The 17,116-nt window shown below is 43.5% G+C and overlaps 1 protein-coding gene across 1 annotated transcript; it reads left to right on the forward strand.

Annotated features, from left to right (window-relative positions):
- Nucleotides 1-1,865: 1,865 nt before the first annotated feature.
- On the forward strand, nt 1,866-9,491 carry LOC111853611 (uncharacterized). Its single transcript, XM_072715043.1, has 13 exons — nt 1,866-1,981; nt 3,000-3,119; nt 3,360-3,494; nt 3,763-3,873; nt 4,009-4,050; nt 4,130-4,255; nt 4,358-4,528; nt 4,725-5,569; nt 5,782-6,092; nt 6,955-7,133; nt 7,588-7,760; nt 8,349-8,566; nt 8,668-9,491. The coding sequence occupies exons 1-13, from the start codon at nt 1,904-1,906 to the stop codon at nt 8,913-8,915; spliced, it is 2,757 nt and encodes a 918-aa protein (XP_072571144.1). The 5' UTR covers nt 1,866-1,903; the 3' UTR covers nt 8,916-9,491.
- Nucleotides 9,492-17,116: the final 7,625 nt, after the last annotated feature.

A 17,116-nucleotide genomic window follows, 5' to 3' on the forward strand; every position in this document is an offset into this window, starting at 1 on the left:
ACAGGCACATCTAGTGAAGTGTGCTTTGATCAGTGGACTACAGGGAACAATGCACACCCCTTGGATTTTCAGATTATTTTTGTCTGTAATAGTTATTAATTATTATATTCCATCCACTTAAAGTGCAATGGGGCAGCATACTAAGGGGTTAATAGCTCTAAAACAAAATGGGACAGCCATGTCCTATGAAGTGTGCCTTGATCAGGGGATCCTGTGGGACAATGCACACCCCATGGATTTTCAGGATCAGTTTCTCTAACAGTTTTTAATTAATACATTGTAATCATATTACATGCCATTTAATTTACATGTGATTTCCAGTTAATTAGGCAAAGACTTATAGTGGGATATACACCTCCACATGGAACTTAAGTTAGTACATTTAGTACATCTTTCATACGTGCCTAAAATCACATGAAATCTATGTGGTTATCAGGTGCAAATTGGCGGATCCACCACTTCACCAAATATCCACGTAAAATCTACGTGGATTACATGTGCTGTGCCCACTGTGTCCAGATTCAGAACAATCCAGATAGATTTGTCCATATTTGTACCCTGGCTTATTAGATAAGTTTAAAATATGGAAAACTGTAGCCCATCGAATTGAGAATTTAAAAATGCTAATACAATAATTAACATTCAGAACATTCATTGAAAAGGCTCTATCAGGCACCATATGAAAATTGTCATTTTTTTAACTGTCTTTATTTCACATTTGCTAACATAAATTAATTTGCCGATCTGATGTGCTTGTTTTTTATAAAGGTCAGAAGGCCAGAAGGACAGTACGAGTCAGACAGCGGCTAACCACAATACGAATGGCTATTCTGCCAAATAGCAGAGATTCTATATTTATACCAAGGGGTAAGTTGGTAGAGCAGGCTTAGAAAGGGACAGAGATTGCTTATAACTCCTGCTTACTTAACCTTTATATAGAGATGCTTAACCAAGACAAATGAAATCAACTGGGATTTAAGATAATTCTCTAACAATCTAGGGTAGCTGGTTTAATAATAGTAAGACTAACCGAATGTTGTGGGTTTCAGTAACTGAGTTGTTTTATTTGTTAAATTATAGAAAGAAAACCCTATCATCCAATTACATTTGTGGTTTTCATTTTTCCACAACAGCAGGGTCATCAGTAAAGAAAATTGTGGTGCCACTCTCCATGCCAGAGAGTGCATTCATTAAGAAAATAAGAGAAGAATTCCCTCGTTTACAGGGTGACTTCTCCCTTTACAGAGTTGACAGACGTAGGAGAATCCACAAACTGGATCTCCCCTCTATCTGTCCCATTTCTATAATTGCATGTCCTGAGCTGAGAAGATCAGCTGTATACATCAGACCAAAGGTATGTTACTATCAATTGAATCGACTTCCAAAGCCTCTCAAATTTCACATAGGCCATAACAATAAAATTTGTGAGGAAAAAAGTAAATTCAACATACACAAAGGTTATTTGCAATATTTTTGAATTACCTTTATTGCAGTTGCATGAATAAGAACATAAATATATATTATTGATTCATTGTCAATTTCATAGGACAATGGGGAAGAGGAGTTCAGGATTGTGGATGACAGGGATATGTTGGAGGAACAAAACCAGTTTGAGGAGGAGGAAGAGGAGGTATAAGATGGGTCTTTAGTTGGTATCCTTATATCAAAAAGGCTGTCAGTAAACTCTAAGGCAATTTATTACTAATTATAATTTTTTGCCTATAGTAATCATTTATTACTTTATTAATTTTCTTGTTATTATTATGTAATTGCAAATCATTTATTTGCTGTTTATTTTTTAATCGCCTTTATTGCAGTAAGAACATAAAAATATATTATTGTTTCATCCTCAATTTCTTAGGACAGTGAGGAAGAAGAGCTCAGGGATGTGGATGACGCGGTTATGTTGGAGGAACAAATCAGGTCTGAGGAGGAAGAAGAACAAAACCAGTTTGAGGAGGAGGAAGAGGAGGAGGAGGAGGTATAAGATGGGGTCTTTAGTTGGTATCCTTATATCAAAAAGGCTGTCAGTAAACTCTTAGGTGATTTATTACTAATTATATATTTTTTGCCTATAGTAATCATTTATTACTTTATTAATTTTCTTGTCATTGCGATGTAATTGCAAATAATTTATTTGCTGTTTATTTTTGAATTGGCTTTATTGCAGTTGTATGAATAAACATAAAAATATTATGTTTTAGGAGGTTAGGAGTCTGGGTGTCATCCTAGATAGCACACTATCATTTCAATCACACATTAATAACATTACCCGGTCAGCTTACTTTCACTTCAGAAATATTAATCGTCTCCGTCCATCTCTTACCCCCTATTCTGCAGCCATTCTTGTTCACAGTCTAGTGACTTCCCGTCTAGGCTACTGCAATTCACTTCTTTTGGGTCTCCCTCACAAGTCCCTCCGTAAACTTCAGCAAGTCCAGAATTCAGCTGCCCGAATTATTACCCGAACCCCATCCGTCCACCACATCACTCCTGTTCTTCAGCAGTTACACTGGCTCCCTATTCAGTTCCGTATCCAGTTTAAAGTCCTCTTGCTGACATTTAAAGCTATCCACAACCTCTCCCCCCCCCCTATTTATCTGACCTCCTTCATGTTTCTATTCCATCTCGTTCTCTCAGATCCTCTTCCTCATTATATTTGTCTGTTCCACCTGTCCGTCTTACCACAATGGGGAGCAGAGCATTTAGCCGCTCTGCACCCCGCCTTTGGAATTCCCTCCCATCTCATCTTAGAAACATGGACTCTTTTTCTCATTTCAAATCTGGACTTAAAACCTATCTGTTCAAGCGAGCCTATTCATTGTAAAATCCATTTATTTGTCATTTATATTTATTAATTTTTTTTGCATTTTATTCTTTGTAGTGTGTATAAATTTTATGTATGCCTGTACGGTGACCTTGAGTGTCAGAAAGGCGCCTTTTAAATAAAATGTATTATTATTATTATTATTATTGTTGTTTCATCCTCAATTTCTTAGGACAGTGAGGAAGAAGAGCTCAGGGATGTGGATGACACGGTTATGTTGGAGGAACAAATCAGGTCTGAGGAGGAAGAAGAACAAAACCAGTTTGAGGAGGAGGAAGAGGAGGAGGAGGAGGTATAAGATGGGGTCTTTAGTTGGTATCCTTATATCAAAAAGGCTGTCAGTAAACTCTTAGGTGATTTATTACTAATTATATATTTTTTGCCTATAGTAATCATTTATTACTTTATTAATTTTCTTGTCATTGCGATGTAATTGCAAATAATTTATTTGCTGTTTATTTTTGAATTGGCTTTATTGCAGTTGTATGAATAAACATAAAAATATATTATTGTTTCATCCTCAATTTCTTAGGACAGTGAGGAAGAAGAGCTCAGGGATGTGGATGACGCGGTTATGTTGAAGGAACAAATCAAGTTTGAGGAGGAGGAAGAAGAAATCAGGTTTGAGGTGGAGGAAGAACAAAACCAGTTTGAGGAGAAGGAGAAGGTATTAGATGGGTCTTTAATTTGTATCCTTACATCAAAATGCTGTCAGTAAACTCTAAGGCAATTTATTACCGATTATAATTTTTTACCTATAGTAATCATTTATTTCTTTATTCATTAATTTGCTTGTCATCATTACGTAATAGCAAATAATTTATATTACTACTGTACTATATTATTGTCAGTGTACATTTTTTGCTAAGGAATCTATTGAGATGTTCCTTTTGTGAATGGCTGTAGTACTTTAACAATGGCTTCTGTAATTTCAGGACATGATTCCAGAGCAAGCTGTTGAACTAGCAGGCGTGCCGGAATGGCATGCCCTTCGCAGCCAGCAGGATGAAGAATTTCAACATTCACTTTCAGTAGACAGAGAAACGGTAGGAAAATGCAGACATTTTCATATGGGCAGGTCCTTCTACATAAGCAATATAATTTCTCTTTTAAATTCTCTCTTAAGCTCCTTCTTCTGTTCAGTTGAATATCACTTAAAATAAAGTTTCATATGACATCAGGAGAGAAGTCGAGGGCAGGAGCGGGAACTGAGAAGAGTACAGGTAAGTCATTTACCGTGTAGAAAATACAGTAAATATCCTACATTGTCATTTATCGCATAAGATATATTATGTTTTGTAGGTCATAAATACCAGAAAAGAAAAAATCAATGGCATACCAGAGGCTGAAAATGGGATGACCATTCAATTCAAGTATCCTGATGGTGGCTTAAAACAGAGACGCTTTCTACCTGGTCAACCATTCCAAGTAAATCTCTCTAACCCCACTTATTCTTCGACTCAGTGTTCAGAGCTAGCTAGATAAAATAAATAAATAAATTTGATACACATTGTACGTTTCATTTTGCAGGATCTAGTTGCCTTTGCAGGCTGTGATGAAATGGCCAGTGAGACGTTTTCACTTCAGGTGGCCATGTCACCGACCTCACTCCTAAGCACCAAGGAAGGTTCCATAGTAGACAATGGCATTACTGCACCATGTACCTTGTACATTTTGTGGATGTCAGGGGATGAAGTGGAGGTGAGAGCCTTAGCACTGTTTTATGAGGGCATCAGTGATGAATTAATATTGCAGAAATATGCATTTTGACCCAAGAAACAAATGTTCCTTGAAAAACGCTTTAAACCACTGGGAAATTAACTTACATAGGTCCTAAAAGTGCTTTAAGTCTGGCTAAGCTACAGTCATGCTAATTTTATTTCTGAATTCATTTTAGGATATAACATCAAACAACTCCATGGCTCAGAATCAATCGTCAGCTGCCCCACCTACCACAGTCTCCACCTTTCCCCCTGCTCCGTCTCCACCAATCAGTGTCTCCAACGTTCCCCCTGCTCCGTCTCCACCAATAAGTGTCTCCACCTTTCCCCCTGCTCCGTCTCCACCAATCAGTGTCTCCACCTTTCCCCCTGCTCCGTCTCCACCAATCAGTGTCTCCACCTTTCCCCCTGCTCCGTCTCCACCAATCAGTGTCCCCACCTTTCCCCCTGCTCCGTCTCCACCAATCAGTGTCCCCACCTTTCCCCCTGCTCCGTCTCCACCAATCAGTGTCTCCACCTTTCCCCCTGCTCCGTCTCCACCAATCAGTGTCTCCACCTTTCCCCCTGCTCCGTCTCCACCAATCAGTGTCCCCACCTTTCCCCCTGCTCCGTCTCCACCAATCAGTGTCTCCACCTTTCCCCCTGCTCCGTCTCCACCAATCAGTGTCCCCACCTTTCCCCCTGCTCCATCTCCACCAATCAGTGTCTCCACCTTTCCCCCTGCTCCATCTCCACCAATCAGTGTCCCCACCTTTCCCCCTGCTCCATCTCCACCAATCAGTGTCTCCACCTTTCCCCCTGCTCCATCTCCACCAATCAGTGTCTCCACCTTTCCCCCTGCTCCATCTCCACCAATCAGTGTCTCCACCTTTCCCCCTGCTCCATCTCCACCAATCAGTGTCTCCACCTTTCCCCCTGCTCCGTCTCCTCCCATCACAATCCCTGCTGTTGACTCTCCTTCCTCTCCAAGACACAGTCCCGTATATATTTCCTCCACTCCCTCAATGCCAAACCCTGAAGAGTACGTACCTGTACATATTTTTGAAGAGACCATTGTTTTTAAGGGACAAATGTTGTTCTATTGTACAAATACTAAAATACTACTTTTGTATAGTTACTAAACAAATTATGGTCTGCATTAAAATGTGTAGTAAACTGACATTGCAGACCATAATTTTGTTTGTGCATGCCAGTAAACAAACACTGCTCTCTAATCTCCCTCTCTTAATATAGGCCTTTTGACATTGCTGCAAGACTTAAGACTCTGAAGTTAAGGGTCCATCGCCTCACTCCACCAGCCAATCAGATAAATGTTCTTCGTAATGAAGAATTTGACTGTGCTTTGAGAGCCTTCAGACGGCCAGCCTTTGATCCAGAGTCAAAATTAGACATCATTTTTATTGATGAGGATGGTCAAGGAGAAGGGGCCATAGATGAATGTGGACCTACCAGGGAGTTTTGCAGACTTCTACTGAGACAGCTCCAAGGACACCAGATATTTGAAGGGCCCCTAGAAGCACGTAACCTGGCCCTTGACAGTGTTGGTATGTTTGTACACAAACAACATAGACATAACTGATTAACCATTCATTAAAAAGCTGTACAAATCAGATCATTTTTAATAATGCCAGATGATTGTGGGAGTTATGCATGTGCAGCAGAGGTTTGTACTGATTGTCTGCTTCATATGGAACACCTGTTCACCTACTCAATAATTGAAATATCCAATCAGAAACTCGAGTGGCAGCAGCATAATGCATAATTCTTGCAGATATAGGCTTGAGTTACTGTTCACATCAATCATCGTAATGAGGGGGAAATGAGATCTTAAAGATATCTATGGCATGGTTATTGGTATTACATGGGCTGGTTTGAGTATTACACAAACCGCTGCTGATCTTTTGGGATTTTCATTTGTGTCTCTAAAATTTACACCTGCGAGCAGAGGGTTTGTAGGCTGATACATTGAGTTAACGAGAAAAGCCAGGGAAGAATGACCATACTGCTCTGAACTGACATGTGGTGAGTGTGTAGTAATTCAAATAATCACACTCTATAGCCACTGTGAACAGAAAAGCAACCCCATCTGTCCAGATTGGGTAAATGTGCCCATTGGAAACCCAGATTCCTGTTACATTCCTGTTCTTGGCTGACAGGAGTGAATCCCAGAGTCACACACCTTAAGATCTAATATGCATGCTGAGTTGCTTTATGATATGAACATTAAGTGAATAGCTTGACCTGAATCTGCATGATTTAATGCAGTGTACTGCTGCCGCATGTCTGGCTGATTAGACAACAACAGAAATGAGAAAGTGTACATGTGTTCCTAATAAAGAGCCCAGAGATCATGTTTTAACATTACATTACCATGCTTGATTACCCAATGTCTCTTTTCGTTTGTAGCCCTTCACAACAACACCTACAGAATTGTAGGGCAAATGTTGGCTGTTTGCCTGATCCAGGGGGGTGTGTCCCCTCACTTTTTTTCACAAAGGCTTTTCAACCAAGTCCTAAGTCTTCCATCTGTCCCAGCAACCATTGAAGAAGTGGTAGACCATGGTCTAAGGACTAAACTGGAGAAGGCAAGTTTCATGGCACACTGCAAACATGTACTTACCTTTCATGGACTTATCTTTTGTTAACTTACCTTTTGTAAATACTAAAATGTCCAAATGTGAAACAGTGGTTCAATGAAGTACATTTACCTTTACCTTGTTAGGTAACTACAAAGTAGCTAATGTTATTACTGCTTCCATAAAGTTTTACATTTACTATATCAATTAAACCTGTTTATGCATTACAATGTGCATATATGCAGTTAAGAATTATAAAAAACAACTATGAGTTAATAGGTTTTTCTTTCCTGTAATTATGGCTACTTTACTAATATGCAAGGCCCTGAAAAGGTTGCCCATAATCACAGTAAAGTCCAGTATTTGATACAGTTTGAGATATTACATCGGACAAAAAAAAGTAATGTTTTTACTCATTAATTTGCGTTTAGTTTGCCAGGTGTTTCTGTTTGTATAATTTCAGATAAGCAGTGCAGAGACGCTTGAGGATGCCAGACGGGCTGTTAATGAAGCAGCGGATGAGTTGGCTCCGATGGGAGCTCTGAGGCACCTTCAGTCTTTGGATGACAGTAAGCAGCTGATGGAGGCTGTGCTCCATTTTTACTGTGAGGGGCGAATACAAGCAGCCATCCAACAGTAAGTCTGTATTTCAAGCAGAAAACTTGCCCTTATTTGACACTACCTACACTTCTCATACTTGGTTGCACTTTTGTCAGCCATTGTCCTGAATTTTAACAGCATGTGCAGAAGTACATACAGTATTAATAATAGTACATCCATCCATCTATCCATCCATCCATTTTCTAAAACCGCTTAATCCCAACTGGGGGCGCAGGTGGGAACCAACCCTTCGCAGTCACCAACATGCTGCAGGGCACACACACTCACACGTACACTCACACACACACTCACACGTACACTCACACACACACTCACACGTACACTCACACGTACACTCACACACACACACTCACACACAACTACAGGGCCAATTTTAGACTCACCAATCAACCTATCCTGCACGCTTTTGGACCGTGGGAAGAACCCGGAGCCCCCGGCGAAAACCCACGCGAACTTCACACAGAAAGACCCTAACCCTAACCCTAACCCTGACCCTAACCCTGACCCTGACCCTGACCCAGGGACCGAACCCAGGCAGCAGCAACACTGTGTCACCCTAGTAATACTGCAGTGACAATTAATTCACCTTTTTTCTGGTGTCAGAGTCAGAGAAGGACTGAATACGCTTGGGGTCCTGGAGGAAATCATCTTACACCCTCAAGCTTTTGAGAAAATCTTCCTCCAGGACACATCATCCCTGAAGGCCAGTGATCTTGTGGGGCTTTTCCAAGCCAGATGTAGATCATTGCCAGGATGTAATCGGAGACAGCTGGAAGCCAGGACCATTGCCTTTTGGAAGGATTGGCTCCTGGATATAGAAGGTACGTCTCCCTGTGCTAAGTTAAAAATATCAGTATACTTTAGGGATTAAATGGAACAGCCCTGTTGGTTTTCTTTCATACCTTTTTCTATTTACTTTCAGGGGCACTTGCTCATCCAATCACTCTGGAACACGTCCTCATTTTTGCGACAGGCTTCAGACGAATCCCGGCAATGGGTTTTGAGGTGCAGCCAGAGTTAGCATTTTTGCACCCAGAGGATGGACTGGCCGGGTTCCCAAAGGCAAACACACGTTCTCTGGTGCTCCACCTGCCAGTGGGCCAAACATACAATGAGTTTAAAAATAACATGGAGCTTGCAGTAGGCAATTTGGGGAGGGATGAGATTTAGAATTTAGTTTTAGGTGTTTTTCAGATGGTTTGCATTTATTAAATGTTAATTATTTTAGCAGTTTTGCAGATGGTTTGGATATATTAAATGTTATTGTCAGTGTTGGGCAAAGTTATTGTCACGATTGGGGTCAGGCGAGCCGGAAAGCAGGCGACTGGAGCCGTAAATACGGACAAACGGGGTTTATTCACGGAGGGAAGGCTGACAGGAACAAACATCGAAACAATACAATGACGGATCTGGGTAGACTGACTGAGACAAGGACTAAATACAAAAGACAAGCTACTGGTAACGAGTCACAGGTGAGAACAATCAGGGAATCACACGAGGTAACGAGGGGGGCACGGGGGGCACAGAAGGAACACCCACAGGCGACACAAAGGGGCCAGGGGTGAACAGAGGCGGAACAGAGGGACAAGGGGCAGAGACAGGCGGGACGAAAGGAAAAGGAGGGAGGAGCGAAGCCCGAGGGAGCTCAGACAGGCGACGGGCGGTGGCCGGAGGGGCTGCAGGCGAGGGGAAGAAGGGAGCCGGAGGGAACCATACAGGGGCCAAGGGGACGGGACGAGGGAGAGACGGAGGGGGCATGAAGGGAGCAGGAGGGAACAGCAGTGGGGGCGGGCAGGAGGGGGAAGCCGCAGCAGGCGAGGCAGGAGGGCCCGGATGCGACCGACAAGGCACCGGAGGCGTGACCGAGGACCGACACCGAGGCACCGTGGGGGAACCCGGAGGCGACCGGCGACCACGAGTCGGAGGCGCAGCGGGCGACCCCGGAGCCCCAAGCAAGGCGAGCGAGGGCGAGCAAGGGGGCAGGGGGGCGGGAACCGGGCCCGAAGCCTGTGGCCCCGTCCCTTACGGGACACTGACAGGTGGGGTCCACCAGGCCGTTGTTCCCGGCCAGACAGGGGAACGGGAGTCTTTTCTCCTGGTGAGGCGGCCGGTGCCTCACCGGTGAGGCGGGCGCCTCCAACACGTGGCCAGCAGGGGGCGCCTTGGCGGGCGCCGCCGTCACGTGGCCAGCAGGGGGCGCAGCCGTGGTCGCCTCGGGCGGTGCCGCAGGCAGAGCGGTGTCAGATGCAGGGACTACAGGCAGGTCAGGCGGGTCAGGCAGGACAGGCGGTGCCGGGGGCAGTGCGGCGGCAGCAGCAGCGAATTCCGCCGTGCCCCAGACGCTCCGGCCGATAAAAATAAGCCTCCAACGGAGGCGGCTGCTCGCCGTGGAAGCTGGCTAGGCAGGCAGCGGCGGTGTCATCCCAGGCGGGGAGGAGAGAGCATGCTCCTAGGAAGAGCGATGGAGTTTCTTCCTGCTGCTCCTCCCGTCGCTCTGTGAGCCGGTGCTGCAGGCGACGGAGGCATTTCCGGGCTTTAGTCAGCGGGTATTCCTGCCCAGCTGGGCGGTCCTTGCCAAGGAGGTCCGCGCCCCGGTTAGCCAACTCCAGGGCTACGGGGTTCTCCTCGACTTCTGGCTGGGAACGCCAGTACACAAAGTCCTGCAGCAGACCGAGCCGGTGGTGCTCGGTCTGCCGCTTTGTGCTTTTCGGGAGATCCGTCATTCTGTCGCGATTGGGGTCAGGCGAGCCGGAAAGCAGGCGACTGGAGCCGTAAATACGGACAAACGGGGTTTATTCACGGAGGGAAGGCTGACAGAAATCCGACAAGTTACCCCGATAAGCCAGTAACCCCGCTTCGTAGTACAGGCCACTGATGTTTCTGTGTGTGTATGCTACTTGAGAGAGGAGGTTGAGAACCCGTTCAAAAATATCAGTTCCCAAACTGTCTATAGCTCCACCAAAAAGATGTATGTGTTGGCTGAGGTGTGGCAACTGTTCATCAGTGGGTGTAAATTGGTTCAAGGGAACCTGGACTCAGGTACTCTACCCCCCTGGTCGGCTGCTGCAGCCACTCTCCAACCTCCTGGTGCAGCTATTTCGTGGTCCTGTGCTGCAGTCACTACCCGATCTTCCCCTGAAACTGGCTGCTCATCCACTCCAAATACACCTTGGACACCAGTGTGATGCACCTGCTGTGACAGGCAACCTTGCACAAAAATCTGATTTGGTGACATGTGTCTGGCAGTTCCTGTTCGGTGGTGGTTCCATTGATTTACGAACAATTTGAGATCATGATTTATCCAGGGCAGGTATACAAAGTGAAGAACCAAGTGGTGCATTTCGCTCCTGGAGTTCATTATACCTTCATTCTCCAGCTATGTGAACAATGAATGGTTTGTAACTCCTTTCCAGACATCACCCCAGTCTCTCAATGTGTTGGTTATGCGTGCTTATTCCTCTTATAGCACTTCCCCGGTTTGAGCCTCGGAAGTCATCCATAAAGAGACAAACAGCATTGTTTTCCCCTCCATGATCACATCTGACTCTGGATGGGACATCATAGTGGCTGATAGCCTTAACAAACAACTCCATTACAGTTTCACTTCTGTTTTGTCAGAACCTTGAAGGAATACCACAAGTCTGCTGTAGCCATCAGTTCCTTCATGGATCACAATCCTCCATCTAAAAATAGGAAAAATGAGTTAAGAACATAAGAACTATACAAACGAGAGGAGGCCATTCGGCCCATCGAGCTCGCTTGGGGAGAACTTAACTAATAGCTCAGAGTTGTTAAAATCTTATCTAGCTCTGATTTAAAGGAACCCAAGGATTCAGCTTGCACTACGTTAGAAGTTTGGAAGAAGGTGTGGGTGAAAATAAAATCAAAAATATAAAATAATGCACTCAAAAACAGAAAGGAAAAGGCTATTTGCTGTAGTGGTTGAGTAAAACAGCTTTAATTTACTTAATGAGCTTGTGGTGGCCATCAAGGTGCCATAGTGAATTTGGCCCTGCCACTTGATATGTTCTCCTGTGAAGCCTGTGGGACATAGTCTGAAGAGCAGCACCTTCAGGATTGGTCCTGATGAGACTTTGTCGCACACGCCTTCTCTGGACTATGATGCATCACCCACAAGCTGTGCCCTGACAGTCTCTGCTCCAGTTTCATCATTGCCAGAGAGGACCTCCAGCACACAGATGTCCAGGGTGTAGGAAGTATCATAAGAACTTGGAGCAATTTTACTCTGAGAAAAAGATAAACATTTCAGCTCCAGTGACAAAAATGTTTAAAACAAAAAAAGAGAGCAAAACATAGCTTAATTAAAATAAAGGAACAGAGACAAGGTCTGCTACTGTATGTGCCTTACAGTGAACATGACTTCACTGCAAGATCTGCAGATACAGTTCCAATATATATTAACATAGTAGACAGGGATATTCAGGAATGTTTTAACCTTTATATGCAATTTGTAAATAAACCAAACAATGAACACAAATCTTAACCAATGCTTCACTGTGCATCCTGACACACCCAGTATCTCTGCCATATGTTTTCCAGCAAGTTTAAATGACAATAGCATCTGCAACTGCTCTTGGATTATTTGGTACACCGGTCTTCCAGTTCTTCCTACCATGCTAAAAGAGCCTGTTTGTCAAAAATGGCCAATTTTTAACAGATAGTTAAAATGGGAAGATGGCAGTGCAGGAGGTAGTGTCACGTCCGGCTCGTACGATCCTCGTGTGTGCCACACCCCCCTCATTACCTCGTGTTAATTCCCGATTATCATCACCTGTTTCCTGTTCCTCCTAGCTTGTCCTGTGTATTTAGTCCACGTCTGAGTTAGTCTTCCCAGATTAGTCATTGATGTGATGTGATGGATTGTTCGATGTTCGTCGCCTGTCTGCCCTGATTAAACCCCGTATATCGAAAGTCACGGCTCTCTCGTCTACTTCCCGGCTCGCCAGCTCCTGATCATAACAGGTAGTGCTATCGTTCAGCTTCTGGAGGGTTGCAGGTTCAAGCCCTGGTTCCTCCTGACCCCATCAAAGTGTCCTTCAGCAAGACACTGAACCCCAAATTGCTCCCGGTGTGCAGGTTGGCACCTTGCATGGCAGCCTCTGCCACCGGTGTATGAATGTGAGTGTGGATGGGTGAATGTGAGGCATGTATTGTAAAGCGCTTTGAGTACTCGTAGGAGTAGAAAAGCGCTATATAAATGCAGCCCATTTTAGTTAGTCGATTGAAAAATTACATTTCGAGAGGAATTTTAAACCACCAAACAAATTAAATAAATAATTAGAAAGATGTTCCACAGGCTTCTTTACTTTTCAGAAAGGCAATAATCTATTTGATTTTAACAGTGTTGGTTAATGATTCAAAATCTAAAACCTCAAGTCCCCCATTTTCCTTGATATTACAAATAGTTTCCTTTTTCAAATACTGAGGTTTATTCTTCCAAATTAATCTATAAAGCATTTTGTTCCGTTCCTTGATCATATTCAAAGGTGCATCCAGCGAAAGAGAAACATACTGAGTGAGATATTCCTTCAGCCTTTCAAAGTAAAACTTTCCCTATAAGTGATATTGTTAGACCAATAATCACACAACTGTTATGATAACTTCAACTTTAATCGTCCTCCACTCTCGTTCACACACTCCCGATTCCCGAACTCCTCCGTCCCCTTCCCGCCCGCGCGTAGCCAAGCCCCCCCTTCCCTGTACACTTGCGCAGTGGGACAGATACATGTTAACAATCTCCCCTTTTTCTTTTAAGGAAAGGAAAACAGATTAGAACAATTTCCTTTTTTTTTTTTTGAACAATATAACAGCTAAACATAATATAACACTCCAAACTAGTGTTTAAAAGAAACATTTTTATGAGTGTTAATTTTTATTTTTATTTTTCATTAGTCCTTTCAGCTTTCTAGCTGCCATTCCCCTTCTCTCAGGGCTCTTAGCAGTCCAAGTGCTGACGTTCCCACTTTTGTCAGGCAGTTAGCAAGCTGCTCTTTAGTAGATGTCCATATGATGTGCTGAATAGTCCCTGTGTGCATAAGTTCTTTAATGCCACTGATGTCGAGCCGAAGCCTCTTCTCAGTTACAGATTTTGTGGACTTGACAGCATCAAGAAGGGAATGGTTGTCTATTACACAGACGATTGGCAAGATGTTGTGTCTACCATCACCAGTGGTGAGCTCAGAATAGAGTGCAGCCAGAAAAACAGCACTGTCGATCCCATCTGCAAGGGCCAAAGTCTCTCCTGCTAGTGTACTCCGTACGACCCTCCTGATCCGTTTTGACTGCCAACATATGGGCGAAAACTTTCCTCCTTCTCCCATCAACATGATAAAATGTCCGCCTTGTGTGCCTCCGTCTGAGAGGTTGCCCATGGAGGAGTCACTAAACACCACTAATTTGAGGGATTTGCTTTCGCCCAAGAACTGAAACCTCAGGGTTACCTCCTCTGATTTAAGTTTTCTGATCAGTTTGTTTGTGCAATGCATTGTCTGAATGGTAGCATGTTTTGTGCTTGATGCCAGGATGGAAATGTCACACATGATGTCGGGTCTGCTCTGTCTTGCTACCCACAGTATCTGTCCAATCTTGGATTTTAACATGTCCATTTCTGTATTTGTTAAAGGAGCCTCCCGCTGTGGTGCCCTGCCGGGATCAATAGGAATAGGCTGTAGATTTTTTATGTACGTGTCTTGTTGTAGTTGTATTTCATTCTGAAAAGAGTGAACCTCCATCCCAATGTAGTTGAAGTTGTTATGTTCTTCTCGTCCAACTTGAAAAGCAGCTTTCAGTTTGGGGATGACTAATGTGGAGAACATGTCTGAACCACCCCACATAAAGTCATCTACATGACATGCAAGTACTCCTGTCACTTTACAGAGATCGTCTCGCCAGTAGAAGACAGCCGGATCAACTTTTGACACTGTGCCCCCCAGTTTCTGCATGGTTTCTTTCACCTTGTTGTACCAGAATAATGAAGCATCTGCCAGGCCATAAACACATTTGTTCAACTTCCATATAGTTCCTTTGCCCTGTGCTTCTTCAGGTGGTCGGATGTACACGTCTCGGGTTAAATCTTTACCTTGCAGAAAAGCTGCTTTAATGTCCATGGAGTTCAGTTTCCATTGATTTAGACATATTACTGCTATGACCATCTTCAGGGACTCGGAGGAACATGTTGGTGAGTCTTTAGAAAGTTCCTGCGTGTTTAGCTCTTCAAAGCCTCTTGCAACCAGTCTAGCTTTGGGTATAATGCCCCCTGGTGTTTCCTTGAGTGTGCATATCCACCTTGTTGATATACATTTCTGACCTTTTTCTTTCTCCACTTCAAACACATTGTTTCTTTTCCAGTTATCAAGTTCAGTTTGTTTGGCTTGTGAGAAAATGTCTTCCTTCACCACTAATATTTCGTCTCTGTTTTTATCTGTGCACGACTTGGCATCTTCAGATAGTGTCACTTGAAGGTTGTTTACTTGCTCCACATTAATGGAACCCATGGATCCAGCAATTTCCTCTGGCTCACTATATTCCACGTTGTACCACTGTCTGTTTTTTCCAGTGGTTTTTCCTGCTCGACTGATTATTTTTCCAGCATATGTTTGACCTGTCTCTTTGTCTGTGTATTTAATTATTTGTCCAACTTTAAGTTTTGATCCTTCTATATCCGTGGTTGAGTGAGACAGTGTGGGATCTCTTTCTCCAGGTTGTATTGGATCAGAGGACTCGCTGTTTTCTGCAGTACTGGGCAGTTCATCTTCTGTATTGCCAATTGGTTCACCATTAGTTGGTGCCATCTCCCCATGTTCATTTTCAAAATCGTGTTCCTTACCAAGTACTGCTGCTGGGATCTTTAAAAAATTTTCATCTGTTTTGCTCTGATTTTCCTCTTCGGTTTCTGCCATGCTCAGCTGTGGTTCATCCACTTTTCTGAGCCTAGACTGGTGTACTCTGACATAGGTTCCTCCATGCCTGACAAATATTACTACACCATCTTGGCCAATGACCACCCCTGGACCTTTCCACTCATGACAGTCCGTCCTTTTGTAATAGACTTTGTCCCCCGTTTCATATTTGTCATCAATGGATCGCAGCTGTTTGCGAAGGGCTCTTCGTATCCTCTCAGAGCATTCAGCCTCTGTAAAAGCTCGTCTCATGGCATGCAACGTTGTAGTGTGCTGGGCTATCCATGTACTCATTTCAGTTTCCAGAGCTGGGGGTCTGTCAGTAAGGACTGAAGGCAGATTTGGATTTTGTCCAAAGACAAGTTGGTAGGGACTGTAGCCATGTACATTGTGCATACAGTTTTTCGCCATCAAAGCCCAGTCCAGAGCAGTTTTCCAGTCACACTCATTGTCTCTTTTTACCTTCAGTAACATTTCAGTAAGAATTTGATTGTGCCTTTCAAGCAAGCCATTGCTCCACGGACTGTACCCTGCAGTGGTTTTAACCTCAATGTTAAATTTCTCCGCCATGTCTCTTATTTCTACATTATTAAATTCACCGCCATTGTCACTGAATAGTTTGCATGGTGGACCGTGGATGCTTATCCAGCAGTGGATAAAGTGCTTCACTATCTCCCTAGGTCTTTTTGTGGTGATGATACTTCCTGCACTGAATCTTGTGAAATGGTCAATGGCATGTAGATACCACAGTCCCGGCTCAAGCTCATGCAGGTCCACTGCAACAGTTTCATTGTATGTTGAAGCCCTGGGTAAACCTACTGCAGGCTTATGTTTTGGTTTACCGTATCGGATGCATGTTTCACAGTTTTTTATAATATTCCTCAGGATTGTAATGCTTTCCTCATCACTATTGCCTGAGCAAGACAGAAGCTTTTGCAGTCTGTCAACTGATGCATGTCCAAATTGTTTGTGTAGTTTAAGAAGGACTGTCTCTTTATCTTTTGTTGTCATGTTTTCTGTCACAATGAGAATTTCATCTTCATCAGTAGGTGTCTCACTTCTCTCTAGCTGTTTTTTATTAAGGTTGCTCTCATTTCTCAAGTTTACACAATAGTGTCCCGAAGATGTCAGTTCAAGTTTTACAGGTTGATCAAACATTGTTGCTTTGTCTTGAGCAATATCCAAGACTGCACTTGCTCTCTTTAATGAGGTCTTACTTAAAAGCATCGGTATATCTGCTGGAACAACTTCTGTTTCTATCTTGCATCTAGTTTGTCCTATTTTTGCTGGAATTGTCACTTTCCTTGTGGATTGCACAATTTTTCCATCACCAAAGCGGAATGGCCTTGTGCTCTTTTCATCTTTCATTTTTTGCAACTCTTTCTGAGGTAACTCACTTATATAATCTGCAAGCCATTTTTCTCCACACACAGTTCTTGTACAAGCAGTGTC

The sequence above is a fragment of the Paramormyrops kingsleyae genome, chromosome 8 (assembly GCF_048594095.1).
Source record: "Paramormyrops kingsleyae isolate MSU_618 chromosome 8, PKINGS_0.4, whole genome shotgun sequence".
Taxonomy (NCBI): Eukaryota; Metazoa; Chordata; class Actinopteri; order Osteoglossiformes; family Mormyridae; genus Paramormyrops; species Paramormyrops kingsleyae.